Here is a 22,382-nt window from a genome sequence, read left to right on the forward strand (position 1 = left end):
TAGCTATTAATTAGCTAATTAGTAACAGCTAGGCCTGAATGGTTCTTAACAACTGTGCAACATAAACAACCTGATAAAAGCATGTGTAAAACTGCTCTCTATACCCTGAAGCTAATTAGTAAATGAGGAGCAACTGTGCAGACAAGTGGTTGATAACACGGGCATCGACAGAAGATCAACAAGGGTGAGATGAGACTGAGAACATCTAGTACACACAAATAAACTATTGAAATGTGTTTCACCAATGATTAATAGATTCATACATAGATTGCAATGAAGAAGTCGAGACCTCTGTACATTTGCTGAGGATCTAAATAAAAGGAAACATCTCAACAAATGTGGGTGTGTGCATAAAAAAAGAAGGGAACATCCCCCTGCTTCTAGTTTTAAAGTCTAGTTTATTGATAATACACATATGAAAACAACAGATGTTGACTGATGATGATACAGAGAGATGTTAAAATGCAGATAACAAGTTAAAAGACAAACTGTATGTATTTGTATAGATGTGGGTCCTTCAGGTGGGATTTAAAAATGACAGCAGATGGAAAAAGACTTATCACCTTGAGATTTGGACTGTGATCGCATGGTAACCAATCAGAGGGTCCGAGGAGTCTGGGTGTAGAAGCAGGGATAGGGACACCGGAGCTGTAAAGTCCAATTTAAACTCCAAACCAAGTCATTTAAAAGCAAACAGGAGAATCATACATTCAAATTCATGTTAAACTGGTAACAAATAAAGAAAACAGGCACAAGAGAAACGTAGTCTCTCATCTTATGAACAATGAGGAGTGTGTTTGAGCTGAAACACAGATGATTTAACATAAAATATAATATCTTCACTATCCATGTTGCATTTTCCAGGCTCCAAAGAGCTGGTCCACTGTTCTGCATCAAAGAAAAAATAATGGGATCAGATCACCTGATGGATGATCTCTCCATAAAGTGAACAATAATTGCTCTTGTTTCATGCATGTGTGACCTACAAATGTTTGAAATCATAAACCTATGGGAATGGAAAAAGAGCAGAAAGGAAATAGAGTGTAGTTTCTTAAGCTAGTGGAGTCGTGTCATTACGTCGCCCAGAGAGTCTGGAAAAATGTGTGACAGAGACTGAAGCTGTTTCCCCCAGAGAGGTGAAAGTCAGACTCAGCATGAAGTACATCATGTAAGACATTTGTGCAAACATGTGAGAGACACCCGACTGAATAATCCAGCTTCTGTGTGTTTTTAATCCTGTCCTGAAGTGCACAGTCCAGTATATATGTACGCACACGTGTGTCAGTGTGTTTACATGTGTTTGGATACAGTGGTTACATGTGTGAACATGATGATAGTTATTTAAAAGCACGGTGCACTTTACAAGCAGAAAACATCATGTTCCAGCGTTAAACCCACAGAGAGACCAGAATCAGGCCAAACCCAGGATGAGCTGATGGCTAATTAATGCACAGGGACCAAGTATGTACCCGACACATTCAGATTGTGCATTTAGCTTTTTGCCCCATTACGGGCAATATTAAGCCGAGGGGTGCAAGGCCCATTTCCAAAGAGCTGGTCTGTAATGAGAGATCAGAGGCAAGGTTTTATCATAGGCAATAAAACATGAGAAATGCGTGTCTGTTAATAAGACCCCCAGAGGATTGGAGAGGGGGGTGAAAAGCGTGGGATCCTTGGATCAAAGAAATGCCTGCCTGGAGAGGAGAGGAGTGGAGTAAAGAGGAAAGGACAGGAAAGGAGAGGAGAGGAGGGGAGTCGTAGGGAATGACAGAGAGAACGGACAAAAGGCTGTGGAATGAATCAAAGCTGGATACAAAAAGAAAACCACCAGAGAAAATCACAGTGATAGAGTAAAAGAACGTCATTTCTTCTACTTGTTCTTCCATTTATTTGTTTTATTCTCTCTGTCAGCCTCTCTTTTCTCACATAGCATCATAGCGGCCATTGTTCAGCCTAATAAGTGCGCTGCCTCTGCTTCCATTACTGTCTGTTCTCTGTTAGTCGTGCACACATACGTCTTTCTCATACAACTGCTTTCCAGCTTAAGAAGAATGTGACTTCAGCTGCTATTGTGGTCATTTTATAATTATGATTGATTCTGCATGTTGTTCTGAGGCTCTGTTTGCTTAATCTGCATTATATATAGTTTCTTTACCTTGTCACAAAGTGAAATGATGTCATGTCTTTCAAACTGACCATAAACTCTCATTTGTTATATGATTCCATTATATCACTAATGAAATAGTGTGTACCATATAAAACATTAGAAAGACCTCTGGATATGACCTAATATATTTGTCAAGGTTCAATATGTGACTTCCTTGTTTGTGACCAGGAAGTCAGATTGAATGCACCTTCCTGATTGAATGCACCAGTTCACTGGTCTATTTAACCTGTTCTGTTTCAGTCACCCAGTGCCAGATTGTTTGTTCCCATTATCACAGAAACACTACAGCATTTATTCCTGTGTGGGAGCCTGTGTTCCTGAACCTGCCAGGTTATTGACTCTTTCCAGACTGAATACCTGCTTGCTCAGTGAGTGCCTTGTTACTTTTCTCACTGAGATCCTGTGGGTTAGGATCTATGAAGTGATGTGTGTTAAATGTGTATATTGGGTTGTGGACTTTGGATTTGAGGATTCTGTGTTTTTGGATCTGGGTGTGAACGTTGGTGTCTGGATATCAGATGCTGGAAACATGTTCTCTTTCTCTTGTTATGCTTATGCACATCATTTACCTTTTATCTCTCTTTCTACTCACCTGTATCGTCTCTACCTCCACTTTACACACCTGTGGCTCGCCCAGGGAAGATCCTCTCCCTCAGTATCCTCAGTGCTTTGTCATGTATTGATACGTCGCAGCATTTTATTATGTACATGCTGTATTTTATGACTTCATTTGAAGTAAAACTATTCAGTAAATACATGCAATTTCCCAATAAAAGCTGATGGAACTGAAGAATAAAGTAGGTTGAACTACTGTGAAACAGTGAATACACGTAATGTCCACCACCAGATGTTCAGTGTATAACGATATAATGATAAATATGTGGTTATATTTCAACATTTAGCTTTCAGTTCTTATGACTGTGAATATATGCCCATTTAATAAGTCCCCAAAAGATGCAGCCACTTTGGTAAGTGGAAGTGCTGTATGAAGTCCTTTTTCATCTCTCTACAGGGAGGTCAGAAATAAAAACATGACTGTGGAGCAGCTGCAGTTGATGTGACAGGAGCCTTTCCAATTTATTTTGATAGGCCTTGCTTTTTGGAAGCCTGGGGTGGATTTCCCATGGGCAGCTATGCCTTCTCACTAAAACAGGGGAATTTAAATTGTGTGATGGCTACGAGCAAAAACTAGAAATGAAGACAAAAGTATCATCAGAGCGGACATGTCTTCTGTTACTTATAACCCAGCAGGCCGCCAGTGGTCTCTGTGTTTGATACCAAGTGATGCTAATTATCTGCATTAATACTTACTGTATACACCGTGATGAAAGAATCTCCAAGGCAACCACATAAAATGCATCTATCCAGGGTGTCAATTAAGGTTTTGCTCAACAGCTGATTGATTTTAGTGTTTGTTTAAAATGGAGAGCAATTAGCCTGGTGGTAACTTAATTGAAGATCTTTAAAAAATGCTTAAGCAGAAGCTAATTCAGACTGTAACAAGGGCTAATGAATCAAACGGGACTTATAATTGACTTAAACCCTCATGAAGTTTATTGTGCAGGCGTGTGGACCTTGTTATGATCCTCAGTTGCAGCCTCACCATCGCCCTGCTGACTTTGACTTTACAGCTGATCTTCTCATATGTCTCCACATAAAATGACTCAATCAGATCAGAGTAAGCTCTACATAGATGTGTGTATATTAACTGACTAAATAATTGTTAATCTTTAAGTAAAATCTGAATGGTTCCTGATGAAATATCAGATTGCAGTTGTAGATGAACACTAATTAAAAGTATATTAATATATATATATTATATATTATACGGCACCTTTAACCTTTACTAGCAGAAATTACTGAAATAGAAAATCTCTAGAAACATATTGTCTAGACTGAAATACAATAATCTTCCACCCATAATAACCACAAAACAAAGATACAGAATACAATGACATTAGTCTGTGTAGCAATTGGTGCTGAAAATCAATAGGTCATATCTGTGATTAATCACGATTAATTGCATGCATTAATGTGTAGTCTAGTAAAGTTAACCTATATTTTTGGTGCTGAATACTGATCCAGGTGTTTTTGTGCCTACACTGTCCTGTGTCAGACACTTCAAATAGTGCTGCTCCTGGGTCATCAAAGTAAGGTCAAAGGGTATGGACATAAACACAGGCACACATACTGTCTATCCATAGATCCACAAACGATTTCAAATAAGTGCATTAAATCAGAATGTAGCATCATGGTTAGGATTTTGCACACTAGCATTACCTTGGTAATCAACTACAAACACAGCTATCAACAGAATATGGCCATAACATTTGATCACATCGACTTTTAAATTTTTTTCAGTTTAATCGAGCACTTTTAACAAGATCAATGCTTATTTCACAATTATAATATTTTAATTACATCACCACTCTTCTCATACAACTCTCATCACACCAGATTTAGAGACTTTAGTAAACGCTGTTGACATGATGGACTCAATGTCAATTACTACAAAAAACATTAGACATAGATTAAAATATATATAATCTTATTAGATTTGAGCTTTACAGTATCAGTCATCCTTCACATTATATAACATGGTGAACTTTCTGCTGGTGATATTTACACCTCCATCCACACACACACACACACACACAGATATCCACACATTATACCGTGTATATGATGTACAACAAAGATATGACAAGGTTTTCTGTTTCAGCAGAAAACTGTGAGCACCTTACTTGCTAGCTTGAGGCTATCTTGTCTCGCCATAGCAAATTATTTGTGGCTCAAAAAACAAATATCTTTAGACAACAGGGGGCTTGTTTTGAAGGACAAAAGTGCACTGACTGAACCGGCTATTTCAAACTATTTCAGAACCAAAGGAACAAGGAAGGTGTAATCAGGTAGTTGAATTTAATTTCGTGTAAGACAAACATGATCCAGACTGACAGATAATGAGCATTTGTACAGGAGGTGACATCAACTCAAACCAATCAGCATGTTTCCATGACCATAAACTATACCTTTAAAGAAATTATAGCTTAGCTGCAGATAGATTCCTCAAACAATGTGTCTGAAGCATAAATCTATTTAGGAACTGACTCATTTTAGTCACTTTAGGTGATAAGAAAGACACAATTCAACAATACAGTGATAAAACTAACATGTAAAATGTGGTCAACGTATCATTTGGGTAGATTTTAGGTATCTGGGGACTTTGTGTTGTTGAGGTTTTGTATTAGTCATCTGCTGTAGATGTTGCTGCAATCTGAAGTCAAAACTCAGAGTCTCTTCCATCCTTCAACCTACAGTTTGGTATAAATCATGTAAATCTCAATCTTCTGTTATGTCTTGTTTTGTCTGTCTTATTATATTTGAAGTAGTTTTATTTCTGTATTTAAACCCTCATCAACCTCATCAATAACACTGATAGGACCAGGATACGAAACACACGCTCCACACTCTTATCTTCACAATGATACCACGGACATACATTAGCTCTGAAGGAGTTTGGAGTTATAAACTGTTTAATTTTTTTAAATGAGTATTAAAAATAGATGCAGAGATTCTCATAGTCATTATCTGATCCTTAAGGAGTTGAGGCAGGATTGATAACATGCCAGTGGAAACACAGCTCACCTCATCAGTAACCAGCCGGGGGAGGGATGCTCTCCAATAAATAGCGCAGTAAACACACAATTAAGGGCCCACATATCACCGCTCCATTATTACATCCTACCAATTAAGCATCAGGGGCAACCTCCTCATTTGTATCGCTTTACGCCTGTAATCAGTAATTTCGTAATGATGTGCTGAGCCTCAGCCATAGACTCAATAACCAGCGAGAGGATGAAAGTGGGTAGTGATAATGATGGAGCGGCTTTTTACTCCACTTGCTGTAAAGTTGTGTGGTGACGAGTTGAAGCTTTAGCTATGTGGAGTCTGTCTCTTAGCCTTTTTTAATAAAGATGAATTTAAAGGTTTCCAATTATCTAAAGGTAACAGTACGTTCAACCGATGCTCTGATATTCAGCCCAACAAAAACAAGCAGAGGCTGCACACTCATCTGCTCTGACATTCACTTTAATATTGATAATGTTTCAAGCTCCAGGCATTTTTCATCAGACCGAACTCATGAGCCTTTGGGCTGAAGGCAGTGTCAGAATGAAAGGTGCGCTGGAGCGAGTGAGCGTGGATTTATGATCTGTTTTTAGCACCATGTCTAGTACAAAAGAGATGTGCATATTCACCAAAAAACAAGCCACCACCGACACCTGAAGTCCCCTTTCATGGATGGACAGGCTCAAAACCAACTGCAAGTCAGAGCTCCATGATTTCTGAAGGCCGATGTCTGACTGCCACCTAGTGAGAGACATTAGCAAGTGGATGAGTTTAAGAAAAGCACTTCAGTAGATAGATAGATAGATGTTGGCATAGGTTGGATTCTATACTCACCACTTTGGCAGTTTTTTCTCTGATCTCTTCTATTTGTATTTTTACAGCCTTGTTTTACTATGAACTGATCAGAAGCTATAAAAAGAGACAGTTGCATGCCAACCACCTGAGAGCATCTCCTCTAGCTATAATACAGTATATTCTCATTCTCACACACATCCCCATCCATACACCCTCAGTAGGTGCACTGATAAAGGCATCTCTGGGATGCTACCATTTCCCATGTAAGTAAAGCGTCTTCTTACTGATGCCAACAGTATTTAAGAGTGGAAAATTTGTGAGGAGGCGGGAAGCTTTTATTATTCTCTGCGGATTTCAGATTTTCTCCCCGAGTGATATCATGGACCATGAATATGAATTATGAAAAACAATGCCACGCTGTACAGGCCCCTTTGGGCATAGTGTAAAAAGTTAGAGATGGATATTCAGCTTGTCCTCTACCTAACTTCCTCTGCCTGTGCTGGCACTGTTCATCATGTACAGTAGCTGCAGTCTCACTGAGCATTTTATTGACTCTAGAAACACGATTGAGATCTGATCCACCTTTATAAATATAGTCTATTGTACATTTTCTGTTGTCTTTTTATTAAAATGATTTAATGAATGCACCAGATGCTCCATTAAATTCACACACACAACAAACCTTGATCTGATCATATTTTCTTATCAGTGAAATCTCCTTTAAAAGCCTTCCATGTCTCTTATAAGAATTAGGCTCTACCTTTAGCAGCAGGAGGTTTTTCATGACTCAGGGGAATATAACCGAACATGGTGACTGTCATCAGGTTCACGGATGAATAATCTGACTAGAATGGAAAAATATGTACATCAGTAAAGTGTCACAATGAGAACGACAATTAACAATTAACTAAGCTAATGAAAACTACTAAGAAGTATGAATTCATGAATAAGACATGAGGGCCATCCCTGCCTGATATATCTTGCTAATAAAGAGACCACGCTATGACACTGCATCTTTAATTTGTTATAAATTAAAATCATACAAGTATTTGCTTCGGTGAGTGTGTCAGTTGGTAATTAGCATGTGCTTTGCAGTCTGTTGTACCGGTTAGCACTGACTTCTGAGCAGCTGGACCGGTTGGGGTTGTGGATCTTGTTTCAGTGGGAATGAAGAGGACTTGGTTGTAGAAGATGATTGTGTATTCTCATCTGGTTGCTCATTTTACATCCTTCATTCCTGGTAAAAATAAAAATATGTATGTTTGATTTATCTCTTTGAAGTGGAGGAGCACGTCCAAACTGAGACTCTGTCATGAATTCCAATCTCTTTAAGGCAAAGACTTCATCATCTCTTATTAAGTAATAACTTTCTCTGTTTGTAAATGGACCGTTTATTGAATTGTTCAAAGATGTATCGTCTAATAATAACATCTCGATCATTTACAATTTATTGTTAAACTGTAAACACACAAATCGTAATTGAGTAACAAAACTACACCGCATCCACAACATTTCTTGAGCAGTACACTGAACCCTTCAGCCTGGTGTCCAATAACGTCCCCTGACTGAATATAAAAGATTATGAAATTTAATTGCACTGACGTGAGCTCTGTTGTGATTTCACCGTGATAAACGAACACAGTGTTACCTGAAGAGAAACACTCACCCCAATGGACCAGACTTCCCAGAAACCTAAAGCAATGATTCAGTGTTATATTTATTCATAAACTGGATTTACTGCGGGGATATTGTGTTCAAAACATCGATATAGTTGATAGATGTACAGATAACATGGTCTATTTTCCTAACTGAGCATGTGCACTACAACACATTAACAGGCAGATACTCAACGGTGATGTTACTGTGCTGATTTTACCTTAAACACTTCTTCTTCTGCCTTTTACCTTGAAGCAAAACTGCAGAATGGTTGTACTATCACAGTAACATTATTTATAATATAATATGTATTTTTTATTGGAAATCAAGATTGCATGATCCCTATCATGTCCCTCTCATCCTCTGTCCTCTTGCTTTGGTTATCGTTTTACCCTTTTTTAGATCTGAACTGTGGAGTTATATTCCTGAGAACAACAAACCGAGGGGAGAGTTTTAAAATGTGTTATATATGTGCATGTTAGAGACACTCATCACCTAGAATTACTGTAACATGACTGAGGAGTTGTTGGAACGAACAGCCAAGCTCATTAACTTCACTGCAAATTTATTATGATCATTATGGGGCAGTATTTAGTGGCCTATAAAGGGAGGGTTCACTTGGTACAGTTTGTGCTCAACGTGGATGTAAATTAATCTTTGACAGTTATGCTTTGTAGTGTTTTGTTTGTGAAAATGTGTTCACTTGTTTTATTGCGTAAAACAAATTAAGACACTCAAACATTCACCAGCACCAGTCCTGTCTGACTGATTGTGGTTTGACCCCAGCTGGTGGAGAGCTGTGGTTTAGAAAGCAAAAATAATACGTTTTCACAGCCTAAAGCTATGAATTCATTAACTTAAACCAGCACAATCATGTGATTTCATATACAGCATCTATTGATCAAATGTGCCCTCTCTTTGGTCACATACATTTATATATACATTAACAACAACAAATGATACTAACACCACCAAGCCTGATGTACTTCTTCGTATTCCTCTGTGCTGTGTTTCTACTGTTCACCTCAGTGGCCCACACGGTTCCACTGCTTTACTTATTGTTAGTATTTTGTTGGTTTATTTTAATAAGTACGTTTTACCACTGTGTTACTGCTTTAAATACTCACTGACAGACTTTTGGACAACGTTCTCTGCTACACTTCCTTTCAACACTTTTCAGAACAAGGACCGAAAATGGACACAAACATTTAGACCGTGCAGTAAAATCCACCGCCATGTCCTGCATGTATCTAACCCTTCTACCCTACGGTTGTCCTCTCCTCTCCTCTCCTCTCCTCTCCTCTCCTCTATCATTTGTGTTTTCTCTCTCCAGTTCACTTTGTTTTCCCCCTCGGTTCTCGCCACTACATTTCTGCCAGAGGAATTTGGCATGTCTGCTAATTTCTGATTCGGCCTGGAACAGCAGAATATCAAAAACTGTTGTTGCCAGGATGTCTGCACCACAGGGAAGCCACCTCACACAGAGATAAACTGGTGCTATGATTTTTGAGAGACTGAAAAAGACTCTTCTTCTCTTCTGACATGTGGGGTGGGGGCACCATTAAAGGTATTCTCTTATCGCTCTGTCCCTGTGACAGATAAGAAAACACTCTTAGCGACACACTGCATGCTGACCAGTGGTGCTTCAAGGCTATGAGATGTTATTCAGACACACAAACATACACACTTACAAGAAATAAACATACACACATGCAAAGAGCAAATCAGCTGTAATATCACACATCCCTGTGATCTCGGGTCAGACGGTAAATAAAAATCACAAATGCTGCACTGTCACACAACAACAAACAGATGACACATGAAAGACTTAACAAGTATCTAAAATGAATCTTGCTCTCTGTTTTAGATCAGTATCAGTCACTGTTGAAGTGATCGTGAAGCAAGGATGGATGGTGGGGGGGTGAAATTAGAGATTGGATATGAGATAAGAGGAGATGATAATGAGAAACAAGAAAAAAGAAAAAAATGACACAGATCAGTGAAAGTGTTTGGGTTAATAAATGTAATTTGCATTTAGATGATGGATTATAACATGTGGTCATCCCTGATGTGAATTTGCTTATTGTGATTACATATAGTTGTATTTTGGGGCGGACTTCAAAGAACTTCTTTGAGCAGAACTGAGATGGGACAACAGGCGTAGCATTAAAGACTTCATGATAACTGAAAGAAGAATACATTTGAATACATTGGGGGGGACAAGGCCCCTTTAAGAAATCTGTTTTGTGTTTGGATGTGAAGACAAGATGATAATACAAAGAAGCAACCGGTGTTTGTGTGTATTATTTCTAATACTGTTTCTGTAAATCATGATTAATATTTAGAATGTACAGCATAAACCTTATTTGTCCAAATGAAATGAATACGTTATTTTAATCCTGACATCGTGCCACTACACCACCTGTCATTTTTACCTGTGTGACATCATCATTTTTAGTGTGACTGTTGGCACATGAACGTGTTAAAATATAAGCTGCTATAGGTATAACAGAAAATATGTTTGTGCAGTTACATCTTTATTTTTATTCAAAATCATATTTGAGCACTGTGCAACTTGATGTATGTTGGTTTTATTTCTCACCTGAAGCAAATAAAACAATCTGAGAATTATTTTCTCGTTTCCTGTGTAGACGTGTTCCACCTCCTCTACAGTGATTTAACATTTTAAGGTTGAAAATCTTATTATGTCTTTTTATTATTTTACAACTTTAATTATTAGATCTTGGGTCTCGCGCGCTTCCCAAACCGCCCACGAGGCGTCGCCGTCGCTCTCCACGCGCACAAGTACGTACGGAGAGCCGCGGCGTCACGTGACCCAGCTGTCAGGGGGCAGCATGGCGGACATGCATGTGCAGCCTCCAAACAAACCGCGTCGCTTGTCCAGCTAACCCCGCCGCGACAAACATCGACACTACGCGTAAAGCTGGGCCGGCGGTGCCCGAACACACAGCAGAATGGACGGGGAGAACAAATTTCAGTTTCCGTCTCTGCCCGCGACCAAGGAGGATCTCCTGGTGAGTGCACAGCAGCCTCCGTTAGCTAACTAGCTAGCTAACTAGCCAACTTACTAGCTGGCTAACTAGCCTCCACTCCAGCCTCATTGTCTGACAGATGTAATTTGCTCGCAGAAGGAACATATGAAATTAGTGACTCTACTAAACATCTCTGTGCTTTTCATTGTGTGTGTCGATATTTCCCGACGCTGCTGTTCGCTAAGCAGACAGTGTGTAGCCTAGCCTAGCCTAGCCTAGCCTAGCAGCATTAGCCACGTATGTAAACGTACACAAAGTGAACTGGTTCCACTTCTCCCTCTGTCTTAAGGCTTGAATATTTCCAGCAGCTGTCACATCAACACAGCAACTTAACAAGTCCCGCAGCTTCTAACATTCCGCTTAAATCCCCTTTTTACAGGACTGGGCTTATCCAATGAGACGAGAAATGCAGGTATGTAAATGCACTATTGTCGGTGGTGGGAAGGTTAATGTTGCTGTTCAAGTAAGTTAGTGAGATTATACAGTAAATCCGTAGATTCACGGGGTTAGTTCCTTTTAAACTTGAAGCAGAACCTGTCTTAATACAGGCAGGAATATCTTGATTGTCTGTTACCAGTAATCAGTTGTAGGCAGGCTAGGTAAGAATTATTTATTTTTAAATTATTGTAAATATTACAAGAAGAGTTTTGATTGTTCTCTGATTAAAGAATGCAAACATCAGTAGTTTTACAGAAGAAAGTCAGATTGAGAATACAGTAGATGCTAAAAGTAACCAAATAAATAGTTCCACTTGAGAAACTGTCTTAAATTATGTGTCGGTGTTCAAGTTCATCTACAGTAATAAGGTGGATGACAGTTACACAGGAGCTGTGGTGTTAACAGGGACGAAGAGCAGGAGATAAAGTGCAAGGTTAAGATGTTCATAGTAAAGTGCATTTAGCATTTACATTTAGTCATTTGGCATTATCCAGAGCGATATACACGGTACAAGGGTAATGGGATTCAAACGCCAGTGTTTTGCAGGGTGGGTGGTGATCTTACCACTATCCAGCTACGTTTAACAGACGTGTGCTGCCATTCTACAGTGAGGGGATTAGAGCAGCTTCAGCTTTTTGAAAGATGGTGTTTGTGTGTATGTGTTCTCTACCTTCTACCAGGAAGTAGGTTGTCAGACATGTGGTGTCCAGGTTGTCTTGGGCTCGTAATGAAGTTGCCTCTTTGTCAGACAGCTCGTGTAAACGTTGTCCAGTGGAGGTAGCTGTCTCACAATCAGTATTTGTGCTGCATTAATGACCCTTTGCAGGCTCTGGCTCTATGCTGTACAGCTTATGTGACTGATAGTTGATGCACAGTTTTCACTTTTGTGATGTGAAGCCCCAAGACCTGCAAGCTGTCTACTCTTTCAAATTTATCTAAATTTATGTATAGAATTCACTTATTAGGAGAGTGTGTTTAACATTGGAGGATTTGATGTTTGAGCCATAACATGAACTGACTTTTATATTAAATATTTTGAATAGCTTTCTATGAGAACTCAGAGAAACAGATTTCCTGGTGGTAGACAGATGAAAATGAGCCACTAACATTTCTCAGTAAATAATTACCTTACCTTCTTTTAAACAATGGTTACTGCCTTTTTTTTTTCGCTGATGATGATCCTGATGCTCTTTATTTTCAGGAGATATTACCGGCACTGTTTTTAGGTCCCTACTCTGCTGCAATGAAAAGCAAAGTAAGTTTTTACTGTGACATGGGGAAACTAATGGGTTGTCAGTTCGTATGCCTCACATTACTTCTTATCTTTCCCTTTGTCCAGCTGCCAATTCTTGAAAGTCAGGGCATAACACATATTGTGTGTGTCCGCCAGGACATTGAAGCCAATTTTATCAAACCTAATTTCCCTCATACATTTAGGTAAGTAAGAACTTCTTCTAATTAATACTCTTACATATTTGTTGTGAAATCCGGAAAATTAGTTTAATGGATCGAGTGCCTTCTTCCAATCTTGTTGTATCCTTGCAGATACCTTGTATTAGATATTGCTGACAATCCAGTGGAAAATATCATACGATTTTTCCCTAAGGTGAGTAACTAAGTGACCTTTTTAGTCCCTTCTTGACAAACTTTTCATTAAATGAAATGATACACTTGGCACTTTGGCTGTGCTTGATGTACCGTATTATATATATATAATTTTCCTCCTAACAGACTAAAGAATTTATTGATAGCTGCTTAGCAACCGGAGGTAAGGATGCATGCAGTCTCTAGTTTTAATACTAAAAATATCAAGTAGAAAAATTGTATTCTAACATTTGTCTTGGCCTTCTAGGAAAGGTTCTGGTTCATGGTAATGCAGGGATATCAAGAAGGTGAGCTTTGTTTTTCAACACAGCGTTGGTACATTGTCATCTTCTTTTTGTTGTATTATAATAAAATATCACTTCATTCATTGAATCCAACTATGTTCTGTATACACATGACACATGACTGCTGAAGTTTTCAATGTTGTATTTATAATTAATTTGGCTGCATTATAAGATCTTTGAAGCAGAAGCCAAACTACAACCTTGCATATAAGACTTATTTCTTTTTTCAGTGCTGCCCTAGTGATTGCATACCTTATGGAAACATTTGGGATGAAATACAGGTAGGTTTTGGTTGCATCTCCCATTAAATAATGTCTTTCTATTTTACCTCGTCAGAAAACTAGTCTAATACAGTTGTTTAATGAATTGATAAAGATTGTTTTATTTTGTACCACATGTCACATACTGTATCCTGAATTGTTATTAAATCGCCTTCTCTCTTCACCCCTTTCCCAATATAAAATCTCACTAGATGACAATTCTATCACTTTTGTACTAGCAGGAAGTTCCCATTGCATCAAACCTTGGTTCCTTTTTTACTCTCTAGGCTGTATTAGGAAGCGAAGGGACTGTGCACGGGGCATGTAGTATGTGAAAACACCCCATACTTAACACCCAGTGAGAAAGAGCCAAAAGATGTAAAATAGAATTCATGGTGCTCAAACCTCATGTTGAACGTGCTCTATCTCTCTGGTCCTCATGTTGAACGTGCTCTCTTTAATCCACTCCTCACTATCACAGCTGTCTTTTACCTCAGCCTGCACTGAGACTGTGGGAATATATTTCATTGGAGATTCAAATTTAGTTTGTGCATCTCTACTAGAGTATTTGACAACCCTGTGCATCATGTCCCACATAAATCCAGAGCATTAATATTGTGCACTGATGTATAAGTTAATACAGATACGTAAATTCTAAAACTGACGTGATGTAGGCCTGAGTCGATGACGTACACTATTTATAGTGATGTGTCTTTGCAGAGCCTGTAGATTAACTCTGTTTACACTAGGGAAGCCTTCAGCCACGTCCAGGAGAGGAGGTTCTGCATCAACCCTAATGTGGGATTCGTGCATCAGCTACAGGTAAAGCTCAGCTTCAGACAAAGGGCTTTGAGTTCATATTCATCAACGTGATTTAATCAGTGAAGTGAACATGTGAAAGAAATTCTTGTTAGTGTAAATGAATGAACTACTACTACATTTAGGTTGTTATTTTACAGTGTGTAGTCTCGTTCAGTGACATCATACAAAAATGATTAATAATCTGGTATGAGCCTGGACGGAGTTTCCACATTTAGGATTTTTGCCACTGCAGTGTTTCTAACTACTGATTTGTTATTGCTGGATTAACGAGTGTTTGTCTCCCAGGAGTATGAAGCGATCTACCTAGCCAAATTGACCATTAAAATGATGTCACCCATGCAGTTGGGCAGGTCCTACTCCTTGCAAGGTGGAATGCCAGGTTCGTTCACATTACCCAGTCCCGCACAGTCACACTTGGCTCCTCAGCTTAAGTAGCATTAGTTGCTTTTTTGAAACTTGTTGAGTCAACATTGTAGCATGACTGACAGTTTACATATTTGTACAAAGCCAAACTATGGTTTCTGCTTAATAAATAGTAAAATGGACGTCTCCCTTAAAGATGTATTTCTTGTTCCTTCTTTTAAATCCAGGAGGTTTTGCATTTAGTTAACTGTCAATTCACATGTTCTATGATTGGAAACATTTTGAAATCAACATCCGGGGTCATGAAGGGGGAACTTAGTTGTGTTACTGTGTGCATGTTAAGTTCAGTTGCTCTTTGTTCATCTCCACATCTCTTCAACAGGAAGTCGCAAGCGCAGCCTGGAGGAAGATGAAGACTTTGGAGTGATGCAGGTCACAGCAGCACAGATGAGCTGATGAGCTTTGCTGATATTTAGCCGTGTGGCATAGTGCACTCATTTTTTTACCTTTTTAATGGAATTCAAATGTAAATATTTCTCCTTTTTCCTAAGGAGAAGGGGATGAGGGTGGGAGGGGGACGACTCATGTCAGAAATGGAGTTCCGACAGGTAAAGGGCAAATTTAATAACTAACTCTTTTTTTCTTGAGCTGTATGCACTGATGGGAGATTTTTTTGCAGTTTTATAGTATTTAAAGCATTTTGCATTTGCAGCGGGACAGTATTGCAATAATGCACTTTCGATACTTGAATTTGCGTAGACGACCAGAAGGGGGCAGTTGACAGAAAATAATTAGTCAGTATGTCGCCCAGTGGAGGACACAGGAAGAGAATAACTAATGCCTTTTATTTTGGGAATCATAGGATGATGGACTAATACCATGCTTCATGTGGGATAGAAAGAAGTGGGAAAAATAACAACTCGCTGCTTAATAAAAACAAGTCTTGAGTCTTGTTCGTGTGTGTTTTTGTGAGGTCCAGGATGTGCCCCCACCTCATGGTTAAGATAATAGACAGATGGACATAGAGGCAGTCAGGTGTGAAGATCATAGAATATTTTTATTTGACTATTAGATATTTGGAAATAAATTACTTTAAATATGTTCCCCTGTTCTCCATGATAACAGCATAATTATAAAACTACAAAAGCTTAAATAAGAGGTAATTTACAAATACAATTTGTTGCGAACATCAACCAAACCAGTTTAACAGCCTTCTACAAATTCTAACAGTCAACTTTGACGCTTCATGTCTTGTAGTATTGAAACGTTCATTATGATTACCCAGCACAACTACTGTCCGTTAAAGAAGAGCCTTTAAGATAGAAAGCGCTTTGTACCGAAAGGACAGATTATAAAAAAGAATCCAAAGTAAAACCCAAAGTAATCACGTTCAAAGAAACACAGCTGCTTTTGTTTGGTAACTTGCCCTTTAAGATCACTAACGGATCGGATGAATAGTGAATCCTTCATGCATACTGTTGTGAAGCTGTCAGCTGTAGAGGATTATGTGTGGAAATATTTTAATTCGCAAACTTGATTTCCCAAGCAACTGTATTTATTTACAGTTGCACTGTAGCCACATATAAAACTTGTATTTTCTTTCTTTCTCATTAGCAGTTGAACAAACATATTACATTTACAGCAACTGACATTCTGGTGTTCAGATGGTGCAGCGAGACGACCACAGTTCCAATCTGGTGAGGCAGCCATAGTTACCTACAGGGTGGAGGTTTGATGTTAAACTTCAATTCAGGATGAGTGTTCAGATCTGACTGGGCTGTGTCACAAGTTCATTCTCCAGCTCTGTTCTTAAGACACTGTCAGTGTGTTTGTGTGAGGATGACGATAAGGTCCGTGGCCCCAAAAAGGACATTTAGGAAGCTGCTGTTGTCCTCAGTCGAAGAACCGACACTGCATGTAGGTCTCATCTGAAGCGGCGTAGCCAAACTTTTCATAGAAAGCCACATTCTTCGGTGCACATTCCAGTGTGATTTTATAACAATTCAGTTTTTTGCTGAGAAGAGTAAGAGTTGAAACTAACCTACAACGACAAGAAGAATCACATCAGCATTACATTTAAAAAAAAAAGACTCTTGCATGAATAATTTCTGTGTTGGAGATGTTGGGAGTAGAAATTATTAAAAACAAACTGAAGCTAAATGTCTTCTTACAGTTTGCCCAGTTGCTTCCCTCTGCACACGTCACTGACCACGACCTCCTCCACCCGTCCTCTCTACACACAGAACAGAACTCCCATCAATAAAACAGAATAAATGTGAAAATAAAAAATAAGTAAAATGTGTAAATGTACATTTTAAACTATTAATGATTAATGAGTCTTCTAATAGCCTCTTAATGAGTGAGTTAATGAGTAACTTCCTTATCTGACTGGTTTTCAAGGTCTTATTATCTATATTATTAAATCCACACAAACAGCCTGCTGGGATGTAACGTACCTTAGCACAGGAGTGGATGAATTTGTGTTCGGTGATCAGTGTTGCCGTAGCAACGATCTGTCCCAGGTTTGTATCCTCCACCACAATGACGTAGTAGTCTCCTGTGTTCTTCATGTGTTCAAACTTTTCTAAAAGTAAAATTATTAAATACATGTTTTAGCTCTACTGATTTCATAATAACAGTTTATACCTAAAGTTAAATATAACGAACAAAATAACCACAGTGATAGAAACTCAAAGAAGCCTTTTGTTAAACTTAACTTACTCGTGAACTGCTCTGGTGTGACGTCACCTGTCTTGGTGAGTTGTGATAAAACCTTGAAGAATCCTGAAACACAAGAACAGCAGATGAACTCCATCTGTTTCAAGTTTTATGGTACACCATGGAACAAACCACACATTTTCCACATAAAGTACTGTTGTTCATCCAGAGGCAGGCGTTGGCTCACCTCTGTTGAAGTCCGCCGTACGGAGCGGCCTGAGCACCAGGCCTTCCCCTGGGCATGACGGCGAGATGGGAGGAGAGAAAGAGACAGTGTTGCTGCTCCAGTCTAGGTCCCGAAGCAGAGAGGGCTCAAAAAGTGGAGTCTCGTCCAGCAGCATTCCACAATCTCTACGTAGGAAACACAAACACAAGTCCACAGACTCCCATTAATACACAATACTAAAAGTATGACACACTGAACAGAGATGCTTCTTTAGAACCCATCTGATCCAAGATACTGAAGCAAAACAATGAGTTACCATGATACTACTACATATACATACTTTCAGTTTCGACTGGAAAAATCTTTGCTCTAAGTCACAGAGAACTTTGACCTGACAAATGCAGATTTACATGGTAAAAAGCTGTCATTACTTAACTGCCTTGCTTCACTCGTTGGCAAACCAGTTTGTATACGCAAGACCACACCCTCAGTTTACAAAGGCAGTACTCAATCTCTTACTTAGTACACTTAAAAGTACAAGTACCACTGCAAGGTACTAGTCCATGCTCAAAAATGTACTTGGAGCTGAGTTTATCCACTTTATGTTCTGACAGCTGAAGAATTCATATTAATACATCATCTTTTATTAATTGATTTTGTATTAGGAATCTCAATCTGTAGTTACTAAGTTACTAAAGCTGTCAGGTATAGTGGGAAAACAAAAGTTAACATACACCTTTATGACCATGAGTAAGTGTTTTAACGCAGGCTCAAAATTAAACATTCAGGGCCAAATCTACACATGCACCCACTTACATTACTAATTCTATGATGCTGAAAGTTTCAAAATCTTAATTCTGTTGTCCAAGCCTCATGATTGACTACAGCTGGTTGCGGTTCTATGCCAACATAAAGAGGGTTTGTTTCACTGCACTCACTGGACTCAATGGACCAACGCACAGCACAGTGGAAAAGTCCAAGGACCTCAGTGCAAATCTGAGAAAGAGGATGGTGGATTTACACAAGTCAGTAATATCCCTCAGAGCAATTCCTAATCAACTGCAGATTATCAGCTCAAACAACTGTATCGAAATGAAAGTTACAGAGGTGTAGCCACTTTCCAAGGTCTGAAAGAAGACCTAAACTGTGTCACTCTGCTGAGAGGACTCCGGAATCACAAAGACACCAGCCTGCTCCAAAATAGACACATTCAAGCTTCAAGCAAAGTTTGCAGATGATCACATGGAGAAAGAAAAAGCTTTTGGAGGAGCCTATACTTTATGGTCAGAAGAAACAAAGATCAGCATAACCTCAAGTCATCAGCTAGATGGCAGAAATTTGGACCGAATTGTGTTTTTAGAAATCTGCAGCTTGCTGATGGCTACCATGGTCATTGAAACACATCAAGGATGTGACACTTCTCCTGTGACTGTAACCCAAAAAGCGATGATGACACCGCACTGCGGTGGTGTGAATCACTAATGGGTTTTTAATATCATTCAGACAATGTCAAGTTACACTGGTTAGACAACCAGTTAAATAACCAGCCTTATCCTTTAAGTACATTATTAGTAAATGTACTTGTTTCCACCACTGCACATATGACAATGCAATAAAGTTTATCTTTATCTTTATGAATTGTAATAGACCTCACCTTACAATACACAATGATGTGACACTCTACCTAAAGAGCCACTCATGGTTCTCTTTCCAGGACATAGTTCAGGATATGTAATAGGAGAAGTGCCCATCCTACAAAAGTCGTTTCACAGAGGGGACCAACAGGTAACTGTCCTGGGGTTATTTAGTGCTGATGGTGGTTTTAACTCACATGAAGTCATCAAGCTAGGACTTAATGGATCCTAATTGTGGTTTCCATGGCAGCAAAACACAAATATACACAAATTTCCCGTTCACGAAACCACGCAAATAATCGACTTCGTGAATTGTTTTATTGACAGCCAAGAGAGCAAAGTATTTTCCTGCTGTAGCCTGTGTTATAGTTCACTAGTGTTCATGTTTAGGCTAATGAAAGGTTAGCAAAAACAGTTTAGCCTAGCCTAATAATCAGGCTAACCGAGGTACCGAGGTACTGTTTTCTATTGAAAACCTATTTTCCCATGTGGCCTCCTGAACCTTAACAAACGTTTCCAGTCTGAACAGTAACTTCACACTAGATGTCAAGTTACTTCCTTGAAGATCACCTGGCATGTCACAGAACAGCCAGCTAGCTTAGCCAACTACACAGTTAAATTACTTACCGATTAAAAATACACACACACGAAGACACGGTGCAGTTGAATTCCCTGTCTGAGGTTCCGTACAATCGGACACCCGGTTTCTTTGACTAGTTATGAATGAGGCTGGACTACATCATCAAGCTGAACAGCGTGGGTGTTTCCAGCTGCTGTTTCCGCCTGGTGACCCTTCTGTGTGACGTGGCAAACATGTCCGAGCTAAAGGCGCAGCCCAGTGACGTCAGTGACTCTGCCCGAAACAGAAGCGTGACTTAAAATAAAAGGTGAATAAAGGTGAATCACTTTATCAGTGTCGATTTATCAATTAAAGTAATTAGTAAAGTGTGAAATGGGAATGTGACCATTCTTTAGGTTTGTTGTGTTATTTGTGTAGAAATCTTTTGCTTCATCACCAAATATTATTTCCTTCATGATTTTACACTTTTTTAAAAACTCATTAAAACTAAGAGTATATGCACTACTAATAACTACTTACTGTTGAATCTTTTAAAAATCTAATTAAACCAGAAACCATGTAATTTTACACTGAGACTGAGGCATGACTCCAGTCAGTTGTGTATTTTAGGATTATTTTCGCAGCCAAATGTGGGTTCACTAACATATTACATTGGAGTAAAAGACAAATACACGTCTCAAGAAAAAAAAGATTCAATCTCTTGTTAAAAAGCTGTAGAAGCTGTTTATTGAGTTCTCTGTATTAACATATTTTACAAAAACTAGATTTACAGAAATTATCCGTAACTGAACCATTCTTGATTTAGGCACAAAAATACAGGAAAGCTCAGTCCAAAAGTGTTTCAGTTTTGATTAAATAAATTATGGTTATGAAACAAAACCATGAATAGGAAAATATATCACGAATATTAGACGCTGTTAAATAACTGAATGACAAACTGAAAACAAAATTGTGCAATTTCTTTTTTTACATTTTGACTTATTGAAATTTCAAACCTAAACCACATATTCTATCTTCCTATAACGTCCCAAACTCATTAAAAGAAACACACTCTTTGGGATAAAGTGGAAGGAAACAAAAGCACTTGTCTAGATACATGCGTATCTCACCCCAAACTCTCCCCAATCAAACACTTAATAGTACACAAGGTCTCCATCTTTGTGTCCATAAACATCTCAACCAGCTACAGACTGAGTGAAATTTGACAATACCCAAAAAGGACCCAGTCTATGTTGTACAATATTGTAATAACATCTTTAAGCAGAGACAATTACGGTCCCTGCTCATACATATGATTTTCGATGAGAACTCCTCAATGTAAGTAGAAAGAGGCTGCACAAACAAAACATCAGAAAGTTTTCTTCATAAGGATTGTTAGTCGTTCAGGTAAAACAATATGCAAGTAAAAGGCAATTGGAGATGTTACTGAGGTTTGAAAACGATATGCTGCTCATCCAAGAAGAATCACAAGCATTTCACTATTAATAGTGAAGCTTCTTGAATCAGAGGTAAAACATCTTCAAAATACAGAACAGCGAATCCAGCTACCAGCTTTGTGGGCACATACGACTTAGCAGAAAACATATTTCTAAGATCAACAGCAGTTTGTAATTTAAGCCCGAGGATGACATCCCCTGAGGATGACATCTCTAGGAATCAGTACTAGAAATTTACATGACCTCTCTCCTCCCCCAGTTCAATAACAGAAAACTGTTTGCAATGAGAGATATTACACACTAAATACAGAACAACCCATGTGAGTCAAAAACACTTTGTTTGCAGCATTGCTTTGATAGAAACATTCATATTTGACAGAAACGCTGAACAATACTAAAGTGACACTCTCTTACCCAAAGGCAAGAAATAAAAACATGTTGTTTTGCCTACACTTAATTCACATTTAAAAACAAATACACCAGATGTGTTTCTCCGTCCAGAGGACAGAGATTTCTGCAATGAGCAAAACAGGTGAAAAAAAGTCTGGTAAGAGGAAAAATAACAAGAACCCAAATCTAAATCTTGCCTTCAAAAAAAGACTTGGATTTTCTTAATGCAGAGCATGCTCATTTGAAACAGCCAGACTCAGCTTAGTCATGGCAAATTCTGACACTATTTGAAGCAGGTGGTGTAATGTGTGGCACATGAGTAAGGGGCAATGCTACCTTGCACCCATCAATTTATATAGTGCTCCAAATACCCAAATACTCAGGCTGG

The 22,382-nt window shown here is 38.7% G+C and overlaps 2 protein-coding genes across 3 annotated transcripts; one reads left to right on the plus strand and one right to left on the minus strand.

Annotated features, from left to right (window-relative positions):
• The first annotated feature begins 11,082 nt into the window (after positions 1-11,082).
• styx (serine/threonine/tyrosine interacting protein) lies at positions 11,083-16,022 on the plus strand. The gene is made up of 11 exons (XM_026378809.1): positions 11,083-11,280; positions 11,678-11,710; positions 12,938-12,991; positions 13,076-13,173; positions 13,282-13,342; positions 13,468-13,504; positions 13,589-13,628; positions 13,856-13,906; positions 14,635-14,707; positions 14,993-15,086; positions 15,453-16,022. Exons 1-11 carry the CDS (start codon positions 11,221-11,223, stop codon positions 15,524-15,526), a joined length of 675 nt encoding a protein of 224 aa, XP_026234594.1. The 5' UTR covers positions 11,083-11,220; the 3' UTR covers positions 15,527-16,022.
• An 86-nt stretch (positions 16,023-16,108) lies between these two features.
• On the minus strand, positions 16,109-20,379 carry gnpnat1 (glucosamine-phosphate N-acetyltransferase 1). 2 transcript variants are annotated; one of them, XM_026378810.1, is made up of 6 exons: positions 20,216-20,379; positions 17,976-18,139; positions 17,792-17,854; positions 17,527-17,654; positions 17,242-17,303; positions 16,109-17,111 (listed from the first exon to the last, which is right to left on the minus strand). In XM_026378810.1, the coding sequence occupies exons 2-6, from the start codon at positions 18,127-18,129 to the stop codon at positions 16,964-16,966; spliced, it is 555 nt and encodes a 184-aa protein (XP_026234595.1). In that variant the 5' UTR covers positions 18,130-18,139; positions 20,216-20,379; the 3' UTR covers positions 16,109-16,963. The 2 variants fall into 2 exon arrangements, with proteins under 2 accessions (XP_026234595.1, XP_026234596.1); XM_026378811.1 differs by lacking the exon at positions 20,216-20,379 and adding an exon at positions 18,893-18,926.
• Between the last annotated feature and the right edge of the window lie 2,003 nt (positions 20,380-22,382).

This window comes from Anabas testudineus, chromosome 3 (genome assembly GCF_900324465.2).
Source record: "Anabas testudineus chromosome 3, fAnaTes1.2, whole genome shotgun sequence".
In the NCBI taxonomy this organism is placed as follows: domain Eukaryota; kingdom Metazoa; phylum Chordata; class Actinopteri; order Anabantiformes; family Anabantidae; genus Anabas; species Anabas testudineus.

Bases quoted from the DNA above. Each gene is read 5' to 3' on its own strand.
- styx (XM_026378809.1), top strand. From the start codon at position 11,221: ATGGACGGGGAGAACAAATTTCAGTTTCCGTCTCTGCCCGCGACCAAG. The intron at 13,174-13,281 runs GTAAGTAAGAAC...GTATCCTTGCAG, and splicing joins AATTTCCCTCATACATTTAG to ATACCTTGTATTAGATATTG. The intron at 13,907-14,634 runs GTAGGTTTTGGT...TGTTTACACTAG, and splicing joins ACATTTGGGATGAAATACAG to GGAAGCCTTCAGCCACGTCC.
- gnpnat1 (XM_026378810.1), bottom strand. From the start codon at position 18,129: ATGCTGCTGGACGAGACTCCACTTTTTGAGCCCTCTCTGCTTCGGGAC. The intron at 17,304-17,526 runs GTACGTTACATC...TTCTGTGTGTAG, and splicing joins TCATCCACTCCTGTGCTAAG to AGAGGACGGGTGGAGGAGGT. The intron at 17,112-17,241 runs GTAAGAAGACAT...TTGTCGTTGTAG, and splicing joins GGGAAGCAACTGGGCAAACT to GTTAGTTTCAACTCTTACTC.